At 39.9% G+C, this 22709-nt stretch overlaps 1 protein-coding gene across 1 annotated transcript; it reads left to right on the plus strand.

Annotated features, from left to right (window-relative positions):
• The first annotated feature begins 199 nt into the window (after positions 1-199).
• rnf17 (ring finger protein 17) lies at positions 200-22668 on the plus strand. Its single transcript, XM_044131824.1, has 38 exons — positions 200-373; positions 1325-1437; positions 3033-3130; positions 3233-3317; positions 4601-4690; positions 4830-4933; positions 5413-5581; positions 5901-5977; positions 7066-7140; positions 8000-8280; positions 8377-8466; positions 8714-8872; positions 9895-10066; positions 10159-10300; positions 10383-10570; positions 10695-10824; positions 11516-11669; positions 12224-12339; positions 12628-12745; positions 12845-12962; positions 14063-14323; positions 14571-14718; positions 15203-15315; positions 16154-16244; positions 16355-16476; positions 16596-16770; positions 16936-17047; positions 17189-17352; positions 18131-18250; positions 18340-18420; positions 19140-19262; positions 19352-19408; positions 19561-19671; positions 20008-20131; positions 20837-20972; positions 21955-22141; positions 22241-22345; positions 22441-22668. Exons 1-37 carry the CDS (start codon positions 304-306, stop codon positions 22334-22336), a joined length of 4770 nt encoding a protein of 1589 aa, XP_043987759.1. The 5' UTR covers positions 200-303; the 3' UTR covers positions 22337-22345; positions 22441-22668.
• The last annotated feature ends 41 nt before the right edge of the window (positions 22669-22709 follow it).

The following is a 22709-nucleotide window of genomic DNA, read 5'->3' on the forward strand; positions in this document are numbered from 1 at the left end:
GTTACACAATGTGTTAAGACATGGTGACAAGTCAAGCTAACATTGGAACAAACGTTTGTATATTTGATGATAGTTTCATCTACATGAAGATTGATATGTATATGTTTACCTGCGTGTTTTCTTTTAAGATGCACTAGTTTTCTATTAAATAAAGGCGAATAACATATAAGTGCTTACAACAATTGAAGACGCTTCTCGTGCGTCTGTGAACGTGCCAGTGTAGTCACGTGACGAAGTGAGCAACCTGCGCAGCGCCATCTTAGGTGGAACAGAAAAAGGAAAATCCAGCTTCTGACGACGTTAATGATGGAGAAAGGCGATAGTCCCAGTGCTGCAATTTGCAAACTATGTGGGAATGCATTTAAACTTCCAGGTAGGATATTTACAATGATTTTAATACTGTTTATCTTTGATGTGTCACGTTTTACGTAAAGTTTGCTTGGCACTGCTGCCAGCAGGTGGCTAATTTTTTTTAGCCACTTACTAGCAGTGCGCGTGCACAGACGTTTAAAATATAAATACGAAAGATGCGTATTAATTATGAGTAACTTGATGGTTGCAGTTTTTTAGAGGACGGTGTAACCACTGTAATATCTTACCCAGAGCATTTGGTGTTAGCAAATGAAAGCTAATTATACTACACTAAAATTCCCACTTACGTCAAAGTAGGACATGATGCGTCTTCTTTTTTTATTTTTATTTTTTTTTGTTTATTTATTTATTTATTCTTATGATGCGTCTTCTTACCGGAAAGGCGGCTCGGCTACTTGCGCCTTTTTTTAAAACCGCCAATACGCTTCCGTGTACGGTAGTTCCCTAATCGGAGTGTGGAAGAAACTTTATTTGGTTTGTTCTATCAAAATTAATAAGACAGGAACAAATGGTCTATTCTTCTGTAGCAGGATTTGTTAGAGCCAACTGTGAGTGAGGCGAGTTCAACCGCGGAGTTAAACATTCAGGCACTAAATAATCACGTTCAAGTTTTGATTTCACTATAAAATGAAAATAAAAATTTTTGGGGCTCTCGCTAGTCTCAGCGTGTCGTCATCCAGATTATGATATCCATAATATACATTCAGTTTAAGTGAATCGGGACTGATTTCCCATTATTATTACTATTTGTTTTGTTTTGAATTTTTAACTATAAGTTGGTAGTCAATCGTAAAGAGAAATGAGACTGTACTTTGTTTTTAAAATGCATTTGGATGAATGTTTTAATTTTTGGAACCAAAAAAGTTGTTCCCATTATGTTGAATGAATTAAATCTGGTCTGCCCTCCTGTAGTCAATGCTTACTCTGTTCTATCCATTTTACCACCTTTCAGAGGATGAAACCGATGGTAATTTGCCCCGTATACTTGCATGCGGCCACATCTTCTGCACAAACTGCCTTGAGTCCATACAGTGTGAAGGTGCCATAAGATGTCCAGATTGTGAGGTAAAGTCATGTTGTAGGATCTATCTTTCCCTCTGTCTCTTTTAGCCTCTTTTAACTGCTTACACGCACAGGCTGCAGCTTACATGACCATGTTTATGTGTGACTGTCATACCAGCCGCAGCTCCAGACAAGTTTAAGGGGACGGGGGCATCGGCTTATTTTGGGGGCGGTGGGCAAAATGAATCTATGTAGCAATAATATAACTTAAGTAAAAGAAAAAGTTACAGTGCAGTAAAATTACTCATATAAGTACCTTCTAAAAAAGTCATCTTTTAGCTAACATTATCTGTATTGAACAGCTTTACTCAGCTCAGTCGGTTGGTTTGGGGGGGAAAAGCTTTTCCAAGGTTCTTTGCGTTTTGCTGGTTTTGCTGCCATGATTCTGACACACATGTTGACAATTTGTTTTGGGTTTAACCAGGATTTGCTTAGGACTTATTATTTGGGATATTATAATCTAATATCAGGTAACTCTTTTAGTTGCAGTTATTTCATAAATCTAGTTAGCATTTGGTTCAAAACGGACTATTTGTGGACGTTTAACAGAATGGACTCTATATCCCATGATGCTTTAGAACTAGTAGAAGAAGAACTTGAGGTTAAACGAAGAATTAAGGAGGGTTTTTTTCCCAGAAAAGAGTTATGTGAGCTGAATGCCTACACTCATATATTATTATGTACGATTCGTTCATCCTTTATTTTTATTCACTAAAGTTCATCTGAATAATCCACCTGACTCCTTTTTGTCTTTGAATTAGTCGAATATACAACATCACACCTGCAGCAGGTCTCCTTCGCTGCCACACATGCTCATGTTGCGTTTAGAGGCGGCTCGGAAAAACAGGTTACGACGTGTTAACAGCGGATTAAACAGTTTTAACTGCTAAAAAAAAAAAGGCGACAAAAGGCACAGATATGGGAAGTGCGGAAGCCCCGACTGTATCAAGTCGATATAAGAATAACAGAGAGTTGGCCACTTATAGGTAAAAGCAACAAACAGCTTCCAGTCCAGGGGGGCAGGAGGGACACGGCGGACTCGGGCAATGGCCCCCAATACCCACCCACGCTGCCGGGCCTGAGTCATACATAAACAGACTGAAACTGATTAGACTACCTTCTAGGGAGGGAACAGATTGCAGAGAAGAATAAAAAGCTAAATTCGCGCTACAATCTTTGCCTCTCTTGGTTCTATCCATAAGGTGAGTTAAAGCCCCTTTTGCACTGCACTCAAACGGAGCCAGGCCGGACCCTGCAGTGTGGCCCAACGCTGGACGGTGAATGTAACTCTGTATCTGTTCCTTTTGTATGACATGTGCAGCTTGTAACATTTGACCATTTTTTTGGCATTAAAACCTGCTTTTATATTATTTCTCAAGGTCATTTACACTCAGGGGTTAAAACTATTCTGTTTTGAGTTGAGCTTAATGTTCAGGGTCATTTTCTGTTTTTACTGGAAACAGTTGCATGCCTTTACCGTTTATAAGTCATCCAACATTTTAGTAAATTCAAGCATTTTGTGGCCTTGCGCAAGTGTTGCGTGCTTAAATTTTTGAAAACCAATGATGATGTTAACGAGATGGACGATGTATTTCCAGTTTTGGGCAACCCTTCCAGAAGGGGGGGTTAACGGCCTGCAGGAAGAAAGCAGAATCATTGGTCTGATTTACACTGCTGAGATGAACCAGATCAAAAGGTAAAACAGTTTTCCTTACACGTGTTTTACCAAAATATAACAGCTGGTTTTCTTCTGTCAATTCAGAAAACTACATCATTCTAATATCCATGTTTCTTAAAGCCTCCGCTGCAATGTGCCAAAGGTGTGCCAGAAGAACAGATCACCTCGTGCAACGACTATTTCCAACAGTGACGTTGTGAAGCAGGTAGGTTTTAAACTATTATTGCCGTAATCATTTAAAGTTGCCTGTTTTTTTTCTTTGTGAATAAATCTGTCCTAAAATATACTTTACAAATGATTGTTCCTGTCTTTTTTTATATATCTTGAAAGTATTTATTATGTTACAAACTAAAACTCTGAGTAATCAGAAAATAAACAAATTTGAACTTTTAATTTTTTTATTATTATTATGTTTACTAAGCGTCGCAATGTACATGACGAAATGGTTGTGATCACAAAAAATATCAAACAAAACTTGTTTTGACTTTTACGGTTGTTTCCCCAGAGCTCTCAGTGTCTTTGGTCTCATCAATATTTTGATCAGAATCCAGAGATTAAAAAAAACCCCAAAAACAATTTTCTTGATTTTCACTTTAATTTACAAAATGTGAACTTAAAATAAAGCCATCATTGTTTTATCTGTTTTAAACAGATACAGAAAAACTTTTATCTAGTTAAATATTTACACTATTAAGAACACTAAACACAGATTTTTTCATTTTCCTTTAAGCAAGCACTTAATGGTATTACTACCCTAGTGTAACTTTAGGAGCTGCTCATTATTTTGCACATCTTGAACAGCCTTCAAATTGTGAACGAGTAGGAAATGTTTCCTTGAATGTGGTTTAGTGTTGGTCGACAGACAAACTAACAGAATCTTATTTTACAGTAGCTGCAGAAAACGGCTTCCTGCAACGTGGCATTTTATTTCCATTTCTTACCACCACTTAGAATCAAACGTCACAGACGGTCACAAATTATTGGCTCTTCTAAATACTGCATAATATATAAATTATATCGAAAGAGAAGCGTCATTAAAGTAAGCTTCAGATGATTGCATATTCCGATGCCGTTGTCAGAAAGTATGACCGCATATCTGCGTTAAAGAAAACAGGACAAACCTCAAACTCAATGTAATCGACACTCCCTTCTTCCTGCATTGTATAAAAACCCTTCACTTCTCACATCAACAGAGTTTTTTGAGCTTGGTCATGAGAGGTGAGTCTCTATTTTTTGGTGCATGATGTGAATGATGTTTTTTTACACTTTGGAGGTAAAAAAAAAAAAAAAATGAGAGTAAACTCTTTCACTTGATTACTTTCATGTCCAAAGTCTGGACAGATTAATGTATTCATAATACAAGTTCAAGATGGAGGCCACGTGAGCATTTGGACATTTAACTGTTTTTCTTCATCTGTATCGAAATTTGAATTCAAATTTTCGTATTTAGAACGGACTGGTTTGAACAGAGAATTGTGTTTTCTGTAGCCAGCAGACATTGAGAAGATTGAGAAGACAGTAGATGAGTCATTGGTCCAGGCTGCAGAAAATCTTGCCCAGCTGGAAAACATCTACGAGGTAAAAGCAGCACTGTGTCAAATAATCAGATTTTTATGATTGTTGTAGTTCCTAGAAACAAAATATGCCTCTATGAATTGCCTGTCTGAGGCTCTTACTGGGATGTGGTTGTGTGGATTGACTGGTCTTCGCCTGGCAGACCCTGACAGCTGACCTGGCGGAGCAGGTGAAGAGAGAGAGAACCCGACTGGAGATGGAGATCACCCAGGCCTCAAATAAAGCCATGCACACGATTCAGAAATGGTATAAACTATAACACAAGACTGTGCAGGGTTTCCCTCAGTGTATTATAAGCCTGGCGGGCCACCAGGCTTTACTTGTGTCCCCACCAAGCTAAGCATTGGTTTTTTACTTAAGTCTTTTTAAAATGTTTGCATTTTTAAGACTTTATAGTTGGTGTTCAGGTATTAATCTTCAATCTTTCAATAACATCTATCAAGTGATATTTTCAAATTTCCTGTCAACTTTAAACATATTTTTACTCGAAAACCCGACGGGCTGCTGGATGAACAGGCTTAGCAAGTTTTCTGGGGGAAACCTTGAGTATGCTTGTTAATATGATCTTGCATTCAGTTTCAAAAGTAAGACATTAAGTATTTGTTAGTTGATCTTTCCCTCTTCTGCTTAAAAGTCTGAAAGCAACAGATTAGTTTTAAAAAATGTTTGAAATTCCCAAAATATCTCCGTAATCCGTCATAATCTTGGAGTTTGTTGGTCAACAGGAAAGATACACAGTTGAACCAGCTAAAAAAAATGGAGACGCAGTTTCCCTCCAGCCAGGCAGTGGTGTCCCATGTCCAGGAGAGGATTAAAGCTTTGGAGATCGCCATGCAGATGGCCAGAGAAATACGCCGGGTGCCCTTCTTGGAGCAGTACTGCATCCTGGATAAGGTTGGAGATTTGATGGTGTTTGAAATCCTGCACGGTTGGAGTCCGTTTTTAGTCCCCGCAGAAATGTAAAGCTGTTGTGTTTGTTGACTCAATAATCACACTACTGATGTTAGCATTCACACTTTAATGGTCACCATTAACATAGTTAACATGCGCTTCTGTCACAACAGAATGAAAAACTAGCGCTCTAGCCCCGCCTCCCATTCCCTTACATCCAACACATGCGCAGTATGCTAATTACAACTTAGCAGCGTTTTGCATTTCTGAGTAACCCTCTACAGAAGGAAACGATCATGCTGGTTGTTTCTCTCATTAACAGGTTTTAGAAACACTGCAGACGCCGGTGGATCAGAAGGCCATTGATTTGAAATGCATCACTGATGGAACTGGAATGAGGTTTGAAACCAGATTCAGTTTTAATACAGTCACAGTGAAGTAGAGCTTTCTTATAATTTTGGGTTTCAGATAACAGTCTGTAAAATCTTGTCTTTAAAAATTGTTAAAGTTAAAGATTAAATTAAATATTTACACACGTTGTGTAAAAAGAACCGTTTTTTTTCCCCCCATCTGAAATCAAAGTTTAATATTCTTTTCCTGCTTTAGATTATTTAGGATTAACATGATTTGTCGTGGCTGAAGGCCAGATTATTTAGTTAGAACTTTGCATCACTTCGAACAATTTGGAAAAGCCCAGATGATGATGTCATGGCTTTGTTAGCTTCTGATAGGTTCATTCATAACATCTGAGTCAATTGTATTTACTTAAGACTGTAAATTTTTGTGTTATGAAGATAATTGAAATGTATCCAGTAACAAAATTTTGGGTCAGCAAGTCAGGTTCATTCTTGAAGTAGAATATCATGAAAAAGTTAAGTAGTTCTTGTCACTTATTTTATAGATTCATTACAGATGGTGAAATGTCAAGCCTTTATTTCTTGTCACTTTCATCGTTAAGGCCAACAGTTCATGCAAACACAAAGTTCAGAGTCCTCTCAGACAGACAGTTGCTTCTCTCAAATGGACGATGAGCGTAATCACACAGCCAGGTGTTGGTTTGAATAAATCCCTTCAGTTAACCTGACTAGGTTAACACAGGTCTTTCAGGGGGCGGTTACTGACATAAGATCTAGATATTTGAGAAACGTATGGACCAGCACCCAAATAGAGTTATAAAAAGAAGAAAGACAGTTCAGCAAAACGCGCCAGTGTGAATATAGACAAAGCTTTTTCAAACAGATGATGTCCAGCTGTGGTCTAGATTGAATTTCAGACAAAAACTAATAAGCAGAAGCTTTTAAAATGTGATGTCAAATGTTCTCTCTTTTGTTGTTCTTGCTGTCATTTCTCTGCATGTGTAGTGCATGTAAGAATGACGGCGCCTAAAAACAAACAACTGTTTCTAAATATAGATGTAATGGTGTCAGTTCACGGAATATGAAGTTTTGTATTTTATACTTGTCTTGTATTTCTTCTGTGTGTTACAGCTGTGTTTTTCAGTCAGAGTATGTGAACCGCTGTTTGACGTTGTCTCTGAAAATGGAGGCCTGCGGCTCAAACGCGTGAGTTTAAAACATTTTTAAAAAAATAATTAGTGTGATTCTAAGGCACGTGTCAAACTCAACTCTGGCCTGGCATAGTTTTTGATGTGGCCCTTTAAACTCCAAATTACATCAATTAGTCCCTCAGGTTTTCCACAAATCTGAAAAATTCATACAAAATCCACACAAAGTCAGCAGATCCCCACATTGTGTTCAGATTTTTCCTGCAAAGTTTTCTTAAAATTGGTCAAAAACATTGGGTTTAAGTGATTGCTGTCTCAGCCTTACTTGAGGTCAAGCTGCAGTCTGTGAGCGACATGGCGAGTGATTAAGAAGTGACATTCAGCATCAAATATTCCTAAATTAGCGCCACAAGTCAGCGAGATTTTGATTGAGAAAGAAAACAAAAAACCTGAATGGACTAACAAGGATTAATTTTAAGAAACTGAATACTGAAACAATCAGCTATTTATCAATATTTTAATAGTTTAGTAGGTTTTATTAATACATTCTGGGTCTTTAACAACGTTCAGATTTTTGATATGGCCCAAAATGAAAAGGAGTTCAATGCTGCTGTTCTATGTAATACTTAATGTTTATTCTTATTTTTCTGCTACTTTTTGGAGTCCTTAACATGTTTTCCTTAATTTATCAAGTTTATATTTGTGTACTATTGTCTGAACTTTCATAACTGGGCTTAAGATGACTGGAATAACACCACATCTGCTCTGATTTTGATTTTTTTGTTTATTATTTGCTAGCCATGACACTTTAAGTCAGTTGGTATATTTTGCTTGCTTGTATTCCAACATACAGTCTCCTCTTTGTTTACGTTTTTCTTTCTATAATAACAAACAGCTTTTTGTTCTTTTTATTTCAGTGTAACCAAGCAGCTAGTGGGAAACCACCAATCAGACGTCTCCATCAAAAGCTCTTCCAGGAAACATTTCAAGCACAGAAACAGCTGCTCCAATCTACCCAGTAGCAAGCCAGATAAATGGGAGCCAGAGAGCCAAAGGGCCAGTAGAGCATCAGCTCAAGGGATCCATCTGGTCCCACAGCCTAGCCCTAAGATCAGCCTTTCCCCCCACAGCTCGTTCTCAGACCTTGGAAGCCCCGATGTGATTATTGAGGAGTTTTTCGACGATAACCCAGAGCCTGGTGTGTAGCTCAGCCATGTGTCACTTTTAACTTGACGTCAGATTCAGGTGTAGTTGAGGCTTTGGTTTTTATTGTTGACATTACGTGTTTCCGTAGTGACTCCAACTGGACCTGAAATGGCCAACAACGAGTGGCGAACCCAGAAGAGACAAAAATGCCACCTGCGTGACAAAAAGTGTAAGGAAGGTAAGGAAGCAGCTCGCCAATCTTTGTTACATCTTTGTTTTGTAAATGTAAGACACCGATTTGAATCCGGCAAATAAAAATGGAATTCTATACGAGTGGAAGATTCATCTAGGAGCTACATCGAAGATTTAAAATAACTTCAAACACTCTGAACTGGACGCTCGCTTCATTTCCCAGTGTTGTCCATTCAGTTCTCCGTCTCATTGGGTTTTATTCAGTAACGTTTTTGTGCTGTTCTCTGCTTTAGTTACTCACTGGGTGGTGGTGACCCATGTGGTGAATCCCAGTCACTTCTACGTCCGCTATGTGGCTGAGAAGAAGGAAAGTGAGGTTCTGTCAAGGAAGATTAACGAACTCTGCTTTGGAGAAGGTTGCCAGTTTACACTGGGAGACATCATGGAGAGAGGTAACTGTGTCTCTGTCAGATTATTGCTTTCTGTGGCACTTTATCAAGCTCCTAGTGAAAACTAACCGTTAGTCGTATATTTAAGTGGCGGTGCAACTGTGTTTAAGTGACACATCTTTGAGGCTGAAGACTGCTCTTGATTTTACACGACTCTCAATGGCAGCAGTTCCTTCGCTGTGATAGTTGACACATAATTTTGTAACAAGTTTGTCTTTTCCTGAGTTGGAATATATAGCATATATTGTAGCTTAAAAGCTTCAGGTTTACAGTGTGATTTTACTTCTGAACATCCTTAGAAAGTCTTAAAAAAAAATCTTAAATCCAGGTCTCTAAAGTTAAATGAAAATGTCTTAAATTAATGAAAAAAATAATAATTTGGCCCTCAATAACTTAGTCACAGATCTCACATTTTATTTGTGTCTAGACTATTTAATCTTATATATTCAATTTATTTTATTTTTCTTGTTTACTTTTCTGTAAGGTAAATGATTGAGTCGCACGTAGAAGTTTTCATTACGTCTGCATTCATTACTCAAGCTGCTAATATGCTCTTGCTAGCTAGCATTTTATTGCCTCTGTTGGGGAAGTGTAACTTTGCTGCCAGTGGGGTGGATTAAGTTTATCTTTGCCACTTATTCACTTCCTTTGTACTTTTCTGTTGTGATATAGGTCTTAAATTTCATTCATAATGGTTTTAAAACGGTCGTTCAAAGCCTTAAATGTGATTTGGTGAAACCTGCAGAAATCCTGAATGGAGTTCCTTTCGTTCTATTTCAAAAGATTTCCTTTCGGTGTCCCTGCATATGACCTGAAACCCTTAAAAGATCCGCCTTTTGCATTTCTTCAGATTTGATCATAAACAAACATTAAGATAATCGAGTTTTGACTTTCGTCAGTCAAGTCACAACTGTTTGTGTCTTGATGTGTCAAAAAAACAAAATACATTTCTTTTCTGCCACCCTTAGTCTGTGCGAATATTCCTACGGAGATATTTAATTGTCGTTTTCCCTGCTCGTCTCCAGGCTCCGTGATCTTTGTGAAGTGGAAGGACGTGGTGTGGTGCCGCGCCACAGTGGTGGAAGTCTTTCAGAAAAGCTGCATTAAGGCTGTGAAGGCCTGTCCCGTCACCCAGCTGGCCAGTTTGCGGGTCTTCTTCCCAGATTATGGGTTCACTAAAAGCATCACCATCCAGTTGTACGTTGTAATTCGACCCGACTCTATTTGTGTGTTTCTCTTCGATAATACGACTGCAATATTTACTCTTTTTTTTTTTTTTTTTTTCTCAGCGAGGAGGCGGCTGCCGAGTCTTTACTTAAAGCTGTGAACAACCACCTGAGGAAAGTGGCTGAATCTGTGAACATAGAACTGAATAACTTTACTCCTCAGGCCATAAGATGTTCACTGAAAGACCTGGTCCCATATAACCTGGTAGGGTCACTCTAGATTCAAATGTTTAGAGCTACAAAAGCTTGATGTGAAATTGAAAGTGTGTGTGTGTGTATGTGTGCAGACAGAGGGCTGGAGCGAAGAGGCAAAGGCTGAGTTCTGCTGTGTGGTTGGATCTGCTGCTGTGGAGATGCGACCTTTGGGTCAGGACAGAGACTCTTTGCTGGTGGATCTAAGAAAAGCTCCCATGGAGCAATCCACTGATGTTCCCATCTCTGTCAGGGAGTACCTCGTTTTCATCGAGGTGGCCAGGTACACCTGCACACGTGTTTATTTTACCGTTAAGCATGTGTGACATGCTAAAAACCTGCTATAAATTTGAGATGTCGGAATCAGGACTTGTCCCCCAAATACTACACCTGGTTTTCTATCGTAGGTTTTACTCCCCAGTGACACTGGGCAGGAAGCCTCTGATGTACTACCCGCCTGTGTATCCGGAAGCCAGCACAGAGCTCGATGCTGTGGTCAGCCACGTCAACAACGTCTCTGACTTCTACATCCAGCTGGTATGAATCCAAGACACTAGAGATAGAAAACCAAAACAACTTCCCAGAACTGTTTCTGTAATCGTCACTTTGAGGAGGTTCGAGTCAGGACAGCTTTATATGCCGTATTTTCCGGACTACAGAGTGTACCTCACTATAAGCCGCATCTACAAAGTTGTTTTTTTTTTTAAGAACTGGAACATTTCATATATAAGCCGCCCGGGGCTATGAGCCACTGGTTCCTCCACTGCTCTCGGTTTTTCACAAGGACACAGCAGATTTATTAAAAAGGACGCGGCCCTGCATCTCCAACGCCGAACCAGGGATTTGTTCTCTGAGTTTACTCGCAGCGGCTCTATTTCCCTCCTGTACTACGAGATCGACAGCCCTCCACTTAAAAGCTGCATCATATGAACTTCTTTGTGTGGTTTGGTCTCCATGATGAGTTTGAAAACATTTCTCCGTCATGCCTGCTGCTACCATGTGCTTGTTCTAAACGAAAATCAGCACTTTCTTCTTTGATTTCCAATTTTGACTTTCAACAATTCACTTCCTGCTAAAGAGCCCCCTGGTGGTTGAAGAAAAATCCACCGAAAAGCCGCACCGGGCTAAAAGTGTGGGGAAAAAGTAGCGGCTTATAGTCTGAAAAATACGGCACTCCTGACTACTATTTTTGTTTTAATTCGCTTCTGTATCCCTTCTTGGTCAACAGGTTGACAACATGGAGTCCCTGTTGCTGTCAGCCAAGCTACAGGATTACTACAATGCACTGAAAGACGACGAGTTTCGGGTCTACTGCCCTGTAATAGGACAGGCTTATGTTGCCCGTTTTGAAGACAAGTTGTGGTACAGAGCTCAAGTCATAAGTAAGGATATCTTATATAAATTTATATCCTTATAAGGATATAAATGCTGTAGCATTTCTAATGTCTGCTGCGCCTACTGTGTAACTGCTGCAGCTAATGTGTTTATTTTTGATCCTTAATTTTCACTAACATGTAGTGATGTAACTGGTTTGCAGTTCAGTTGGATTTATGCTCCGTTATGTTTATAATAATCATACATACTGGGATCTCTAAGGCTCAAAATCCAAGGGTGAGAATCTTTATACAGCACATCTCTAAATGACTTGGTTAGAAATAAACATAAACGTTTGCAAAACAATGAAGGTAAAATATTCCCTTCAAATGAACAGTCGAATTAGGTTTGCATTAGATCTGTTTAGTTCTCTGAGATCTGGGGCAGTAAGAACAAACTAATTTTAAATCACATTGAAACAGTTGCTGTTTTCTTAGGTGCCTTTTTTTCTTTTCTTCCACTAATTATGTTGTCTAAATAGTCTCTGTTCCAACAGAAACTATTTTTAAGGCATGTGGAGAGAGTAATGTTTTCCTTTCTGATATGCATTGTGTGGGTTTAGGCCATCCCGGTGGACGAAAGGTGGAAGTTCGATATGTTGACTTTGGCAATAAGCAAGTTTTGTCAGTCAGTGACTTGAGGAAGATCAAAGATGAGTTCTTTGCTCTTCCTGCCATGGTAAGAGCACAACAAAAGCTCACATACCGCACAAAAGCAGCTACATAAAATGCTCAAGTTGCTTTGAAAGAGTGTGTGTTTCCTACTGTCCTTATTTCTAAGTTAAGTGTAATATATAATTCTGAATTTAGAAGTTTTTAAACAGAAAAGGCAAAAGCCGATTTGCAGCACAATATAAGGTTAACTTTTGGTGTCAAAAATGTAATTTCTGTGTAATGCTCTGAATGTTTGTGCGTGGCCCAGGGCCGTAACACCCAGTTAAAGTGAACGTGTTCCTCTTAAATCCAGGCAGTTCACTGCTGTTTGGCAGACGTGACTCCTTTAGACGGAGAGAGTTGGAGTGAAGCCTCCACCAAAAGATTCATCAGCCTTGCTCACCAACAACTGGTCACTGTCATGGCAAAAGGTGCTGACTGTGGGGTTTCTTTTAGAAACGTTCCTTTTCTTGTACCAAATCCTTATTTCAGATAAGTTTTCGTCACTGATTTTAAGTCTGTTCCTCCAGGAAAAGTGCCTAAGACTGAGCCTTTGCCCCTTGGAGTGTTTGTGGGTGGAGTGAACCAGCCAAAAACCAGCATAGCTGAGCTGCTGGTGAAAGAAAATTTGGTCTGCTTTAAAGAGAGGTAATTCTTGTATGAAGTACCTGGATAAATTGCAGTTTGATGACATCGAAAAATGTAAAGATTGCAGGAATATATGTTTTAGAATCAGTATTTCACCAGTATCAGTATGTTCTCTTCATTGTTTGAATGTTCCAGCCTAATGCTGGGTTGCTGGGTAAAAATAACGAAAAACAGCAACTTTTTAGCTTCATCTTGAATATAATGTGTATTTATCAGGCTATGGGAGACAAACTTAAGCTTCTCAGTTACTGAGAAGGAAGATGAAGAGATGAGCTGCAAGCAGAGGGTTATGTAATGGTATCAGTTTTAAAGGTGTAGTCCTCTGCTAAATCAACCTCTTTCATGAATGCTTGAGAAATTGTTTAATCTCCATGGCAACCATTCAGCTGTGTGAAACGCCTGCTGGACCTAGCTCTGCCTTCGAAGACGAGGCTCCTCCTCGGAGCCGCAGTTTCCAAACTTTCGCCTCACATAGCATTCCTCCCCCCACTCGACTCCTTCAGACTAGCCAGCAGCAATTAGCAAACACCTGGTGGAGCTGAGCAACTGCTGAGCTCATTATAGGAGCTGCTTCTCAATGAAACACTGGTAAAAATGTTGTTAAAGGGTTAATAAAGGGGCAATTTTTGTGATGACTTCTTGAAGGTGGAGTTTCAGAAGGAGCAGGAGTTTCTTAAAGAGACAGAGCCCCAAATTCAAGATTATATATTCAAAAGTAAAAATTCTTCTAAGTAATATTTGACATATTCAGCATTTTGATAACTACTGAAGGTAACGTAATACTTCCCCTTTAAATATTCTTGCTGATTCAGGAGCTGTACATGCACACTTATTGCTACCTACTTGTTATGCAAGCTCATCATATGTGAAAGGACTATAAAACCAATATGCTATATATTATTTAATTTCCCTTCCGGATCAGTAAAAGTATTCACAATTAAATTTAATATAAATAAACAAGATAAGATTGGAGACATAAAGTGCACAGACTAATATTTTTATCATGTTCTGTATTCATTCTTCCCTCTTCCTCTCTTACAGAGTCTCCATATTTGACTAATTTGCTTCCGCTACTGACCCCACCGCTTCCTCTGTTTCAGCAAGCAGAGCACCAAAAGCAAAAAGCCGTCTCGTCCCGATTCCACAGTCTGGGATCCTCCGCTCGAGCTGGGCGCAGCCACGGCGAAAGCTGAAGCTTCGGGTGACGTCACTATTGAGGAGCAAATCGACGAGCCTGTGGAGCTGCAGCTGCAGTTGAAGCTGCCGGACCAGCGCAAAGACCTCCAAGTCATGGTCACTCACGTCAACTCACCAAGCAGCTTCTATGTCCGACTCACCAATTCTGACCCTCAGCTTAAAAGGTGACCATCCATGACTAACTCGTGTCCGACATGATGTCTAAATCTACAAGATCCAATTACTTTGTGTTTATAAAACAACCCAATTCACCAGAACTGGGAGGGACTGCCAGCAAACACCTCAACTACAGATTCAGAAAGCAAAGCTACAGCTGCTTGTCCAACCCTGAATCTTTAAGCTCTGGACGTCAATAAAACTGTCACAAGCAACTTGCTGTTGAAGTAAATGTTTGATTTAATGTTTGTGCAGGATATGTGAACTGGTGAAGCAGGAGTGTGCCTCAATGGAGCCGCAAGACGTTGTGTGGAAGGCGGACATGTACTGCGCTGCCAACATTAATGGAGTCTGGGAGAGAGGACGGATCTGCAGCGACGTCACATCAAACAACACCGCAGAAGTATTTACACACTACAGACTTTCGTCTCTGACATCAGTTTACTGTAGCTGTTTCACTGCAGAACTGTCGAGAGGTTTGTTAAGATGTTGCAGCAACATGTAAGTAAATCTCTGAAAACTTTTACGGTACTTGGAGAGTGTCGGAGACGCATCACAGCTGTGATTAAGAGGTTTACACACACTTCCTGGAGCAGTGAGTGGCAAAGATTTTGGAGCTTTTAGTTCATTATTTTAAGCTTTTACCATACAGCAGCATACAGCTGGTAGGGATTTTTAAAATCAAGAACTGAAGCAAACTACGATTTGAAAGAGTACATTTAAATTAGTTGGTTACTTTCTTTACCATAGAAGAAGAATGGTTTCAATGTGACGAGTGGGTGACTATATGACCTAAACTTTGCGTCAGAATTCCCCTGTAGAGTTTTTGAAATACTTCAATGGTGGCATTAAATGATGACGTCTGTCTCTCTACTCACTGGTACCAGGTGAGACGGTGTGACCATGGCAACAAAGTGAAGATCCACGTCAGTAACCTGTACCCACTTCCGTCCTCTTTGATTGGCTCCCTGGCAATAGAGTGCACCGTGAATGACATCAGGTTGGTTCTGCTGACGTGTCAAAAGATCATAGCAACATATTATTCTACTACGTGTCCTTCGGTTGTTTATTGTTTTGCTTCTTCTGTTTATTTTTTCTTCTGCTCTATACAACACAACAGTCTTTTCCTCGTTTTTTTCCTATTCCTTTGGTTTCTTACTATTTTCTCTGTGTCTTCCAGAGTTCTGTCGTTGTGTTTCGTAACTTTTTTTTTTCTTCATTCCATTATTTCCTACTTACTATTTCTTCTTTCTTGTGACCATTTCATCCTTCAATGTGTCTTTGCTTCTTTTTTCTGTGTTCTTCATCACTTCCCTCTCCCTTCCCTTGATTTTGTGTCCTACTTCCCTCCTTTCCTTTTGGTGTCCTTCCTTCCTTCCTGTCTTAATTCTTGCCAAACATGTTATCCTAACTTGTATCCTTCCTCCCTTGCTTTTTCTCTTTCTGCCATATCCACATTTACATTTAACTCTGAAAGGTGGAGCCTCTGAATATATGGCAGAAATACAAAATGAGTTTGAATCCTGAACTGAGGAAAATCAATTGTTTGTTTTTTAAGGAAGACGCACCAGAGATAAATATTGCCGATGTAAATTAAAGAAAAAAAAACTGGGACAATAAAAAATATACCTTACCCTTTGGACAAAGTAAGGTAAAACATACATGATTCAACTTACAACGGCACCAAAAGCTGAATTATATTATTTAAAGGCACTTATATCAATTTGATAACTACAATAGAACTACTGAATATTAGACATTCCTGACTTTTTGAATAAAATGTGTGTATTTTGTGTCTCTTCCGACATCGAGACGTTCTCAATCTGTTTGTCCTCCAGGCCAACAGGCGGCCGATCGACCTGGACAGACACAGCCTGTGACCTGATCTCCTACTACCTGACAGGAGCTTCAGCTTTGATGACTATCAAGGTGTCTTACTCTCCTCTCCTCTTTTAATTCTTGCTGTGGAAACTAATTGCTTTGCGTCTCTGTCAGACGCCGTCTGCTCTTATGTAATGGGCTCTTTTGTGCTCGTTTAGGAGGAGACAGACGAGCATCCGCTGCCCGTCACGTTGTCCTGCTCCAACAGAATGGGAGACTACATCAGCATCGCAGACTTCCTGGTCGACGAAGGCCTCGCCTTCCGGGAAAGAAAGCCAAAGTCTGTGTGTTGTCATGAATGGCAAATTTCCAAATACATCCATTTTCTATCTCGGCTTGCCTGAAGCTTTGCTGTGTTTTTAATCTTGAGGGTATTCATGCTTTTTGTTGTTGCTGCAGGGCTGCAGCTGTCCAAAAGCCCAAAGAAACTGACACCCAGACTCCAGCCACGGACCCTGAAAGTTGTGAAAAAGAAAAACGCGCCTCCCCTCCATCCGTTTCTCCTTTCCTCTCCACCCAATCTGCTTCCATTCCTCCAAAGCCATTCCCTCGCTCAATTATAACAGCTGAAAAGGTGACATATTAGTGAGAAACTCACTTTACAACAGCTCGCCTCTGTTATTTCTCTTTTAATTTACGCTGAAGTTTTTCATATTTGCAGGTTTTATTCCTTGTAGAGGATAAAATAATGTAGATAAGCAGCTAAAGAACGGGGGACTGTAATGTGTGTTACGTACAGGTGAAGACTTCAATGTACAACCCTCCAGAGCTGCCGTGTCCTGGTCACATCCTCATCAATGTTTCTGCTATTGGAGACGATGGTGTCATTTATGCCAGAACACAGAGTGCAGGTAAACTAAAGAGATCCCTTAGAATGAGACAGAGTATGTGGAATACCCGTAGTGCAAAGATAGAAACCTAAGGACGGAGCATGAGGCTTAATATGCTCATATTTCATATTTACTTGTCTTGCCTGTGTGTGTTTTTCTCAGAGTGTCAGCTTGAACAACTGAAGGAAGGGATTCAGAAGAGCATCAAGACGTTACCCAGACAGAAGCCCTACACCTGGAAGTCGGTCCAGGGCTGTGCCGTCATCGGACCGGACATGTTGTGGTACCGAGGGCAGGTGCTGGAGCTGCTGGGAGGTCACGTTAAGGTCAGGAAGAACTGTGGAAACAGGATAAGTTGGATTGTTACTATGAACCATTTAAAGTGGATTTAATAGCTGATAACTTATTTTGAATATCCAACCACAAACAGTGGACAACTACAACAGATTATGTCAAGTATTGGACAAACGTTTGACATCGACCGTTTTTGTCTTTCTCCAATTACAAACGACAAGCGAATGTCCCGAACAAATCTATGGACTGATTTACTTCAGTTTTAGAGTGAGAGGACTCTGTGACGCCTTCTATTAAGTAATAAAAATTGTAAAACGTCTCTGGAAATTACAATCTTCATTTCCTGTGCAACAGCAGTGAGATGTTGCACAGAAACTGTCTTTATTATTTACTGCATCAGTAAAACCTTGTATTTATCAATGTCACTATGCAGGATTAAAAACACCATTACTGGTTTTTAGAGTATTCTAATTTCCGTTACTTTTAAGAGAGAAACATGTTTTCAGATGGATTTAATTTTTTTTATGCTGTTTCTAACTAACTCAATTAGTTCTATGAATTTCTGTTGTGGAGCGACTGTTGTTGTGAAATCAGCAGATAAAGAAAATGGCCGGCCTAATCTTCAGTGTGCATTCCCAAACGCAGATACAGTACAGACCAAACGTTAGGTCTATACTGTATCTGAAACCTTATGTGTGGATGGAACTGATGGATTCATTAATCTTTAATTTCATTAATCTTTCTTGTGAAAGTGCCTTTTAATGACTTTCTCTAACAGTTCGACCAAGTTTCATGATGTTGTGTTGTCAGGTACAATATGTGGACTACGGTCTGGTTGAGAACATCCCAGTGGTTCATGTGTATCCCATGCTACTGTGTGTGGAGGTTCCTCAGCTCTGCATGCCCTGCCAGCTCTTTGGCATCAGCCCGGTAAGAATGCCTCTCGTTTTGTTTGTTGTTGTTGTTTGTTTGTTTGTTTCACTTTGTTTACTCCAGTTGCTTCACGTTTGGACCGTTAGGTTGGTGGGAAATGGCAACGAGACGGAGTAGCATTGATGAGGGAGGTGCTACTGAACCGATCTGTGGGCATGCAAGTTGTGGTAAAGTATACTTTGGAATAAAATGCAAAATGTCAAACAAAAAGCAAACAATGTCAACTTGTCTGAGAATACAATTGAAAAGGACTTCTTGTGCTCCATATTTGTTATGCATGCAAATGCCAATAGTATATTTTCCTAGTTGGGTAGACTTATGGTACATATACAATTTTTAGTGGGCGATAAATTGTCGCAATAAATAATAATAGTGGTTTGAGACCATTTGAAGTATTGCTCTCTCAAACTTTAATTTCATAAAGAACATTTAAACCTGGACCTGGAAGATATTTTAAATGCCCCAAATAAAACACTGCAAACAAAAATCATAAATAAACCGCAAATAAAAACTACAAGTAACTGATTATGAAGTCTCTGTTAGCAAAGTTGCCCTTCTCAAAATCTTGATCATCTGAATGGAAATGATCGAGCTTGTTTTAATTTGTTTAATTGCTTATTGTGACAGGCCGAGTGTAATATCAGTCGCTGAGATTCTGACGCTCACAAAGGATGAATAATGAAGCAAAAGACAGGAAGGAAGAAAACGTATAATAAATGGAATAATGGAAATTTTGAGCAATTTCATTCTGTCCTAGTATTGTGCCGTCCTCCCTGTTACTCTTTGTTGTGAAGTTACATATTGGATAATCGCTACAAGCATTAGCAGCATGATTAGCAAGCAGCACAGAGTAGTGTCTGAAATCCAGTGTGTATTTACTGGCCAGGCGCTGCCGGCTGAACCCCGGGGAGCCCTCACAGTGGAAATCTTCCTGGATGGGATTAGTCTCAGCAGGATTCTGTGTCACAATGAACACGCCTCCATGGACGGCGCGCTCTCAACAGAAAAGGTCTTCCTCCATGATGCTTTCTGTTTTGATTTTCCTAAAGCAGACTTCACCACCTTCCGTTGCCTAGCGATATTTGTGCTCGTCTGCAGAGTCTGGTAGTGACGCCTCCTGCCTCCCTGCTGGATGTTTGGGATATCAGCACTGAGGTTTGGATCTAAAATGATGGCTGCAGATTCAAGAACAGCTCCTAGCTGTATACATATATACGGTTTTGGGCAGACATTTACCAAATTATATAGCATCAAGTTGTTTGGTTGGATATGAAACATATTTTTTTGTTTTGTTTTATTTCTTGCAGAGTCTAAAGGGCCCAGAGGAGCCAGTGTTGGGGTTCTTTGTCAGCCCAAACCTGCCACTAGAGGGAGAACACTTTGAAGTCAGGGTCACTCATTTGTGGACTCCCAATGAGGTTATCTGTTGGCTTCACTGTCACATCAAAAGTGTAGCAATACCGTACATCTGGGGTCTTCAACTCTGGTGTTCTGCAACTTTTAGCGGCGGCCCTGGTCCAACACACCTGAATCAAATGGTTGAATCAGCTCCTCAATAAGCAGTCATCATCATTTTACTCAGACGTGTTGAAGAAGTCACACAAATTAAAGTTGCAGGACACCAGCCCTTTAATAAGATTGCATACCTTTTAAAAATATGGTGGTTGTTGCTGATTCTTTTTGTTGCCAGATCTCTGCCTGTTTAAAGCTGGTCAGTAGTTTATTAATAGTGTTTCACCTTATCTGTCTTGTAGCTGTTCCTGTGGCCCCTGAAGGACACGGCTGGTTCAGAGATGATGGACGATTCTCTGGACGAAGCTTTGACTAAAATCAATGCAAACATCACCTCTATGCCACGACTGACCAGCTTTCCATATGGTAATGTTTCTCTAGATTCCCTTACCTTTTTATGAGGAGAAATCAGAGGTTTCTTATCAGTGGCCTTTGTGGAGAGGCTTCTTCTTCTTCCTGGCATCTTGAAATCATGGACTTGACTTCAATCATATCTGTATGCTAAGGTCAAATATATTACCTTAGGGGTGTGCGACATGACTTTTGTTTTTTCCAACAACTCTAATTTTTATGTCATTAAAAACAATGTTCTTACTGAAAACGTGTAGAGCACACAGGCCACTACTGAAAGACTCTGTTGTGCAAGAACCGACTTGTCATTTAATATTTGTCTTCTCGCACGTTTTTGCCCGAATTTAGAGATTTAGAGAATTCAATGACGGCAACATTCAGGATACATGGTTATGGTTGATCACCAAAGATATTATACTTGTGGAAGTAGTAGTATTGTAAAAATGTTTTATTTTTTCTGTAATAGATTATGTCTATTGGGGACTAATTACAGTCTGCAGCCTGAACCAACATTCCAAGTTAGTAAGTGTAAATAGGCAGGTGAATGTAGCGCAGTGTTTGTTTTTGTAGTTTGAAATCTGTTTGTGATCTCAAGATCTTTCTGCGTTTGCAGGTCGTCATAGTGGATTAGGGTTCAAATCAATCCTCAGGTGGTGTAACTCTGCTCCTGTGGGTACTGACACATTATACTTCATTTAAATACCTATTTTTGGTTTCCAGGTGGTCCATGTTTGGCAGAGTACAGCGATGGCAAGTACTACCGGGCCAGGCTGATAAAGTTCACCAGCATAGAGCCTCTGCTGATCTTGGTTCAACATGTAGATTTCGGATCTGACGACTGCCTGCCAACCAGCAAGTATGAATTTTGCACGGTGCCTTAACATTTCTTTTAACTGTTCCACTGAAATGCAACAAGTTTTCTGACTCCAAGACAAAAATCTATCTGGTGCAACAACAGTTTGATGTGGACCACATAAACCGAGGGGAATGGAGTATACCAGTTAGAATTGAAACAAACCCTGCTAGTTTACACAAACCAGGGTGTCGGCACATCCTTAAAAAGCCTTAAACTCATGTATCTAAATTTAAGGTCTTAAGACCTCTTCATTTTTTATTTTTTTTTAAGTAAGTACGTCTTAAATACATACATGTCGAGCCTTACATTTTGTTGTAATCTTCTGTATGTGTAGTTGGGGTTTTTTTCCCTCACAGGACTTTTCTATTTAAGTCGTGTACAGACGTCTTCTAGCAAAGGTAGAGCTAGCTAGCTTTTTTTTTATGTCCCTCACTGGTAAATGCAAAGTTATCTCCCATTGGCTAAATGACGTTCGTCCTAGCCATCAGCTCACTTCTGTTGCTAACCGTATGATTTATTTCTTTGCCATTTTCTTTTGTCCATTTCTGATACAGGTCTTAAATTCCATGCACAGTGGTCTTTAAAAGTCTTAAATTTCAGTCGAAACCCTGCAAAACAAAACTCCTGTTTAACTGACTGCTCTCTTGACATGTGAAGGTAGTGAAACAATTTGTGTAACACTGGATGCAAATGAATCTTGTGACATTACAGCACATTATCCGAAACAATGCCGCAGCAAAGTTGTGCTGTGATTAAAGTTAAAGTCGGCCTTTTCTTTGGCCTGGCACAATATATTCTCCACATGGGATTAAGTGACTATTTTGAGTGGTGTGCAGATTTTTGAGGGAAGGTGGATCAAATTATTTGCACTGAGGGAAACTCATTTCTGAATTCAAATGATAAGCCCTTGTAGCTGTGACGTACTGTAGACACAGATGTTTTTGTGTTTTTTTTTGTCTTCAAAATCTTGTCTTCCTGCCAGGCTGCGACAGATGCCTCCTGAGCTGCTGCTGTTTCCGACACGCGCAATAAAAGTCAAAGTCGCCGGCTTCAAGGCTCCGAGCGTGGAGCGGCGCGGAGACGTCCTGCCGTACAGCCCTGCGTGGAGCGTGAAGGCTGTGATGGAAATGACAGATCTGTTGCACAGCAACATCACAGCAACTGTTGTTGTAAGTAACGTGATTGTCTCTGACGAAGAAGAAGCAGAAATGTGTTAACTTTAATAAATCCGGGTAGTAGTTGTTAATTTTTCTTTGTTCTCCGCGCAGTCACGAGAGCCAGAGCTCAAAGTTCAGCTGTACAACGAGGACAGAGAGCTGGTCCATCTGCCTCTGGTGAGCAGCGGATTGGCTGAGCTCGACTAAAACTTACAGGTGAGCTTCCAGTTCTCAGAAATGAAAATGAACTCCTTAAATGGGGTCTTTAAACTTGACATGTTTTCATAAACAATACATCTCTTGTTTCCCAGGTGTTCTTGTTTCCATTGTTTTGGGCTTCAGATATTGTTTTATTAATGCTGCTCTGAGTTTTTACTTGTTGTTGGCAAAAAAAATAAGGTGCATCAATCTGTTGGCTGTTAAGCCGTGATTTAATTCATGTTTGGATGTTGAGTTTAAATAACCAATGTTTTCATGACCATTTGGGTTTTTTGGTTGTTTTTGTGTTGAGCTACACATTAAAAGTTCCCAAGTGCCAACTTGATGCCTGCTGAGAGTTTTCTTTTAATACACATAAATG

This window comes from Gambusia affinis, linkage group LG11, assembly GCF_019740435.1.
Source record: "Gambusia affinis linkage group LG11, SWU_Gaff_1.0, whole genome shotgun sequence".
Classification (NCBI taxonomy): Eukaryota; Metazoa; Chordata; class Actinopteri; order Cyprinodontiformes; family Poeciliidae; genus Gambusia; species Gambusia affinis.

Bases quoted from the DNA above. Each gene is read 5' to 3' on its own strand.
- rnf17 (XM_044131824.1), top strand. From the start codon at position 304: ATGATGGAGAAAGGCGATAGTCCCAGTGCTGCAATTTGCAAACTATGT. The intron at 14,719-15,202 runs GTATTTACACAC...CACTGGTACCAG, and splicing joins CATCAAACAACACCGCAGAA to GTGAGACGGTGTGACCATGG. The intron at 17,353-18,130 runs GTCAGGAAGAAC...TTGTGTTGTCAG, and splicing joins TGCTGGGAGGTCACGTTAAG to GTACAATATGTGGACTACGG.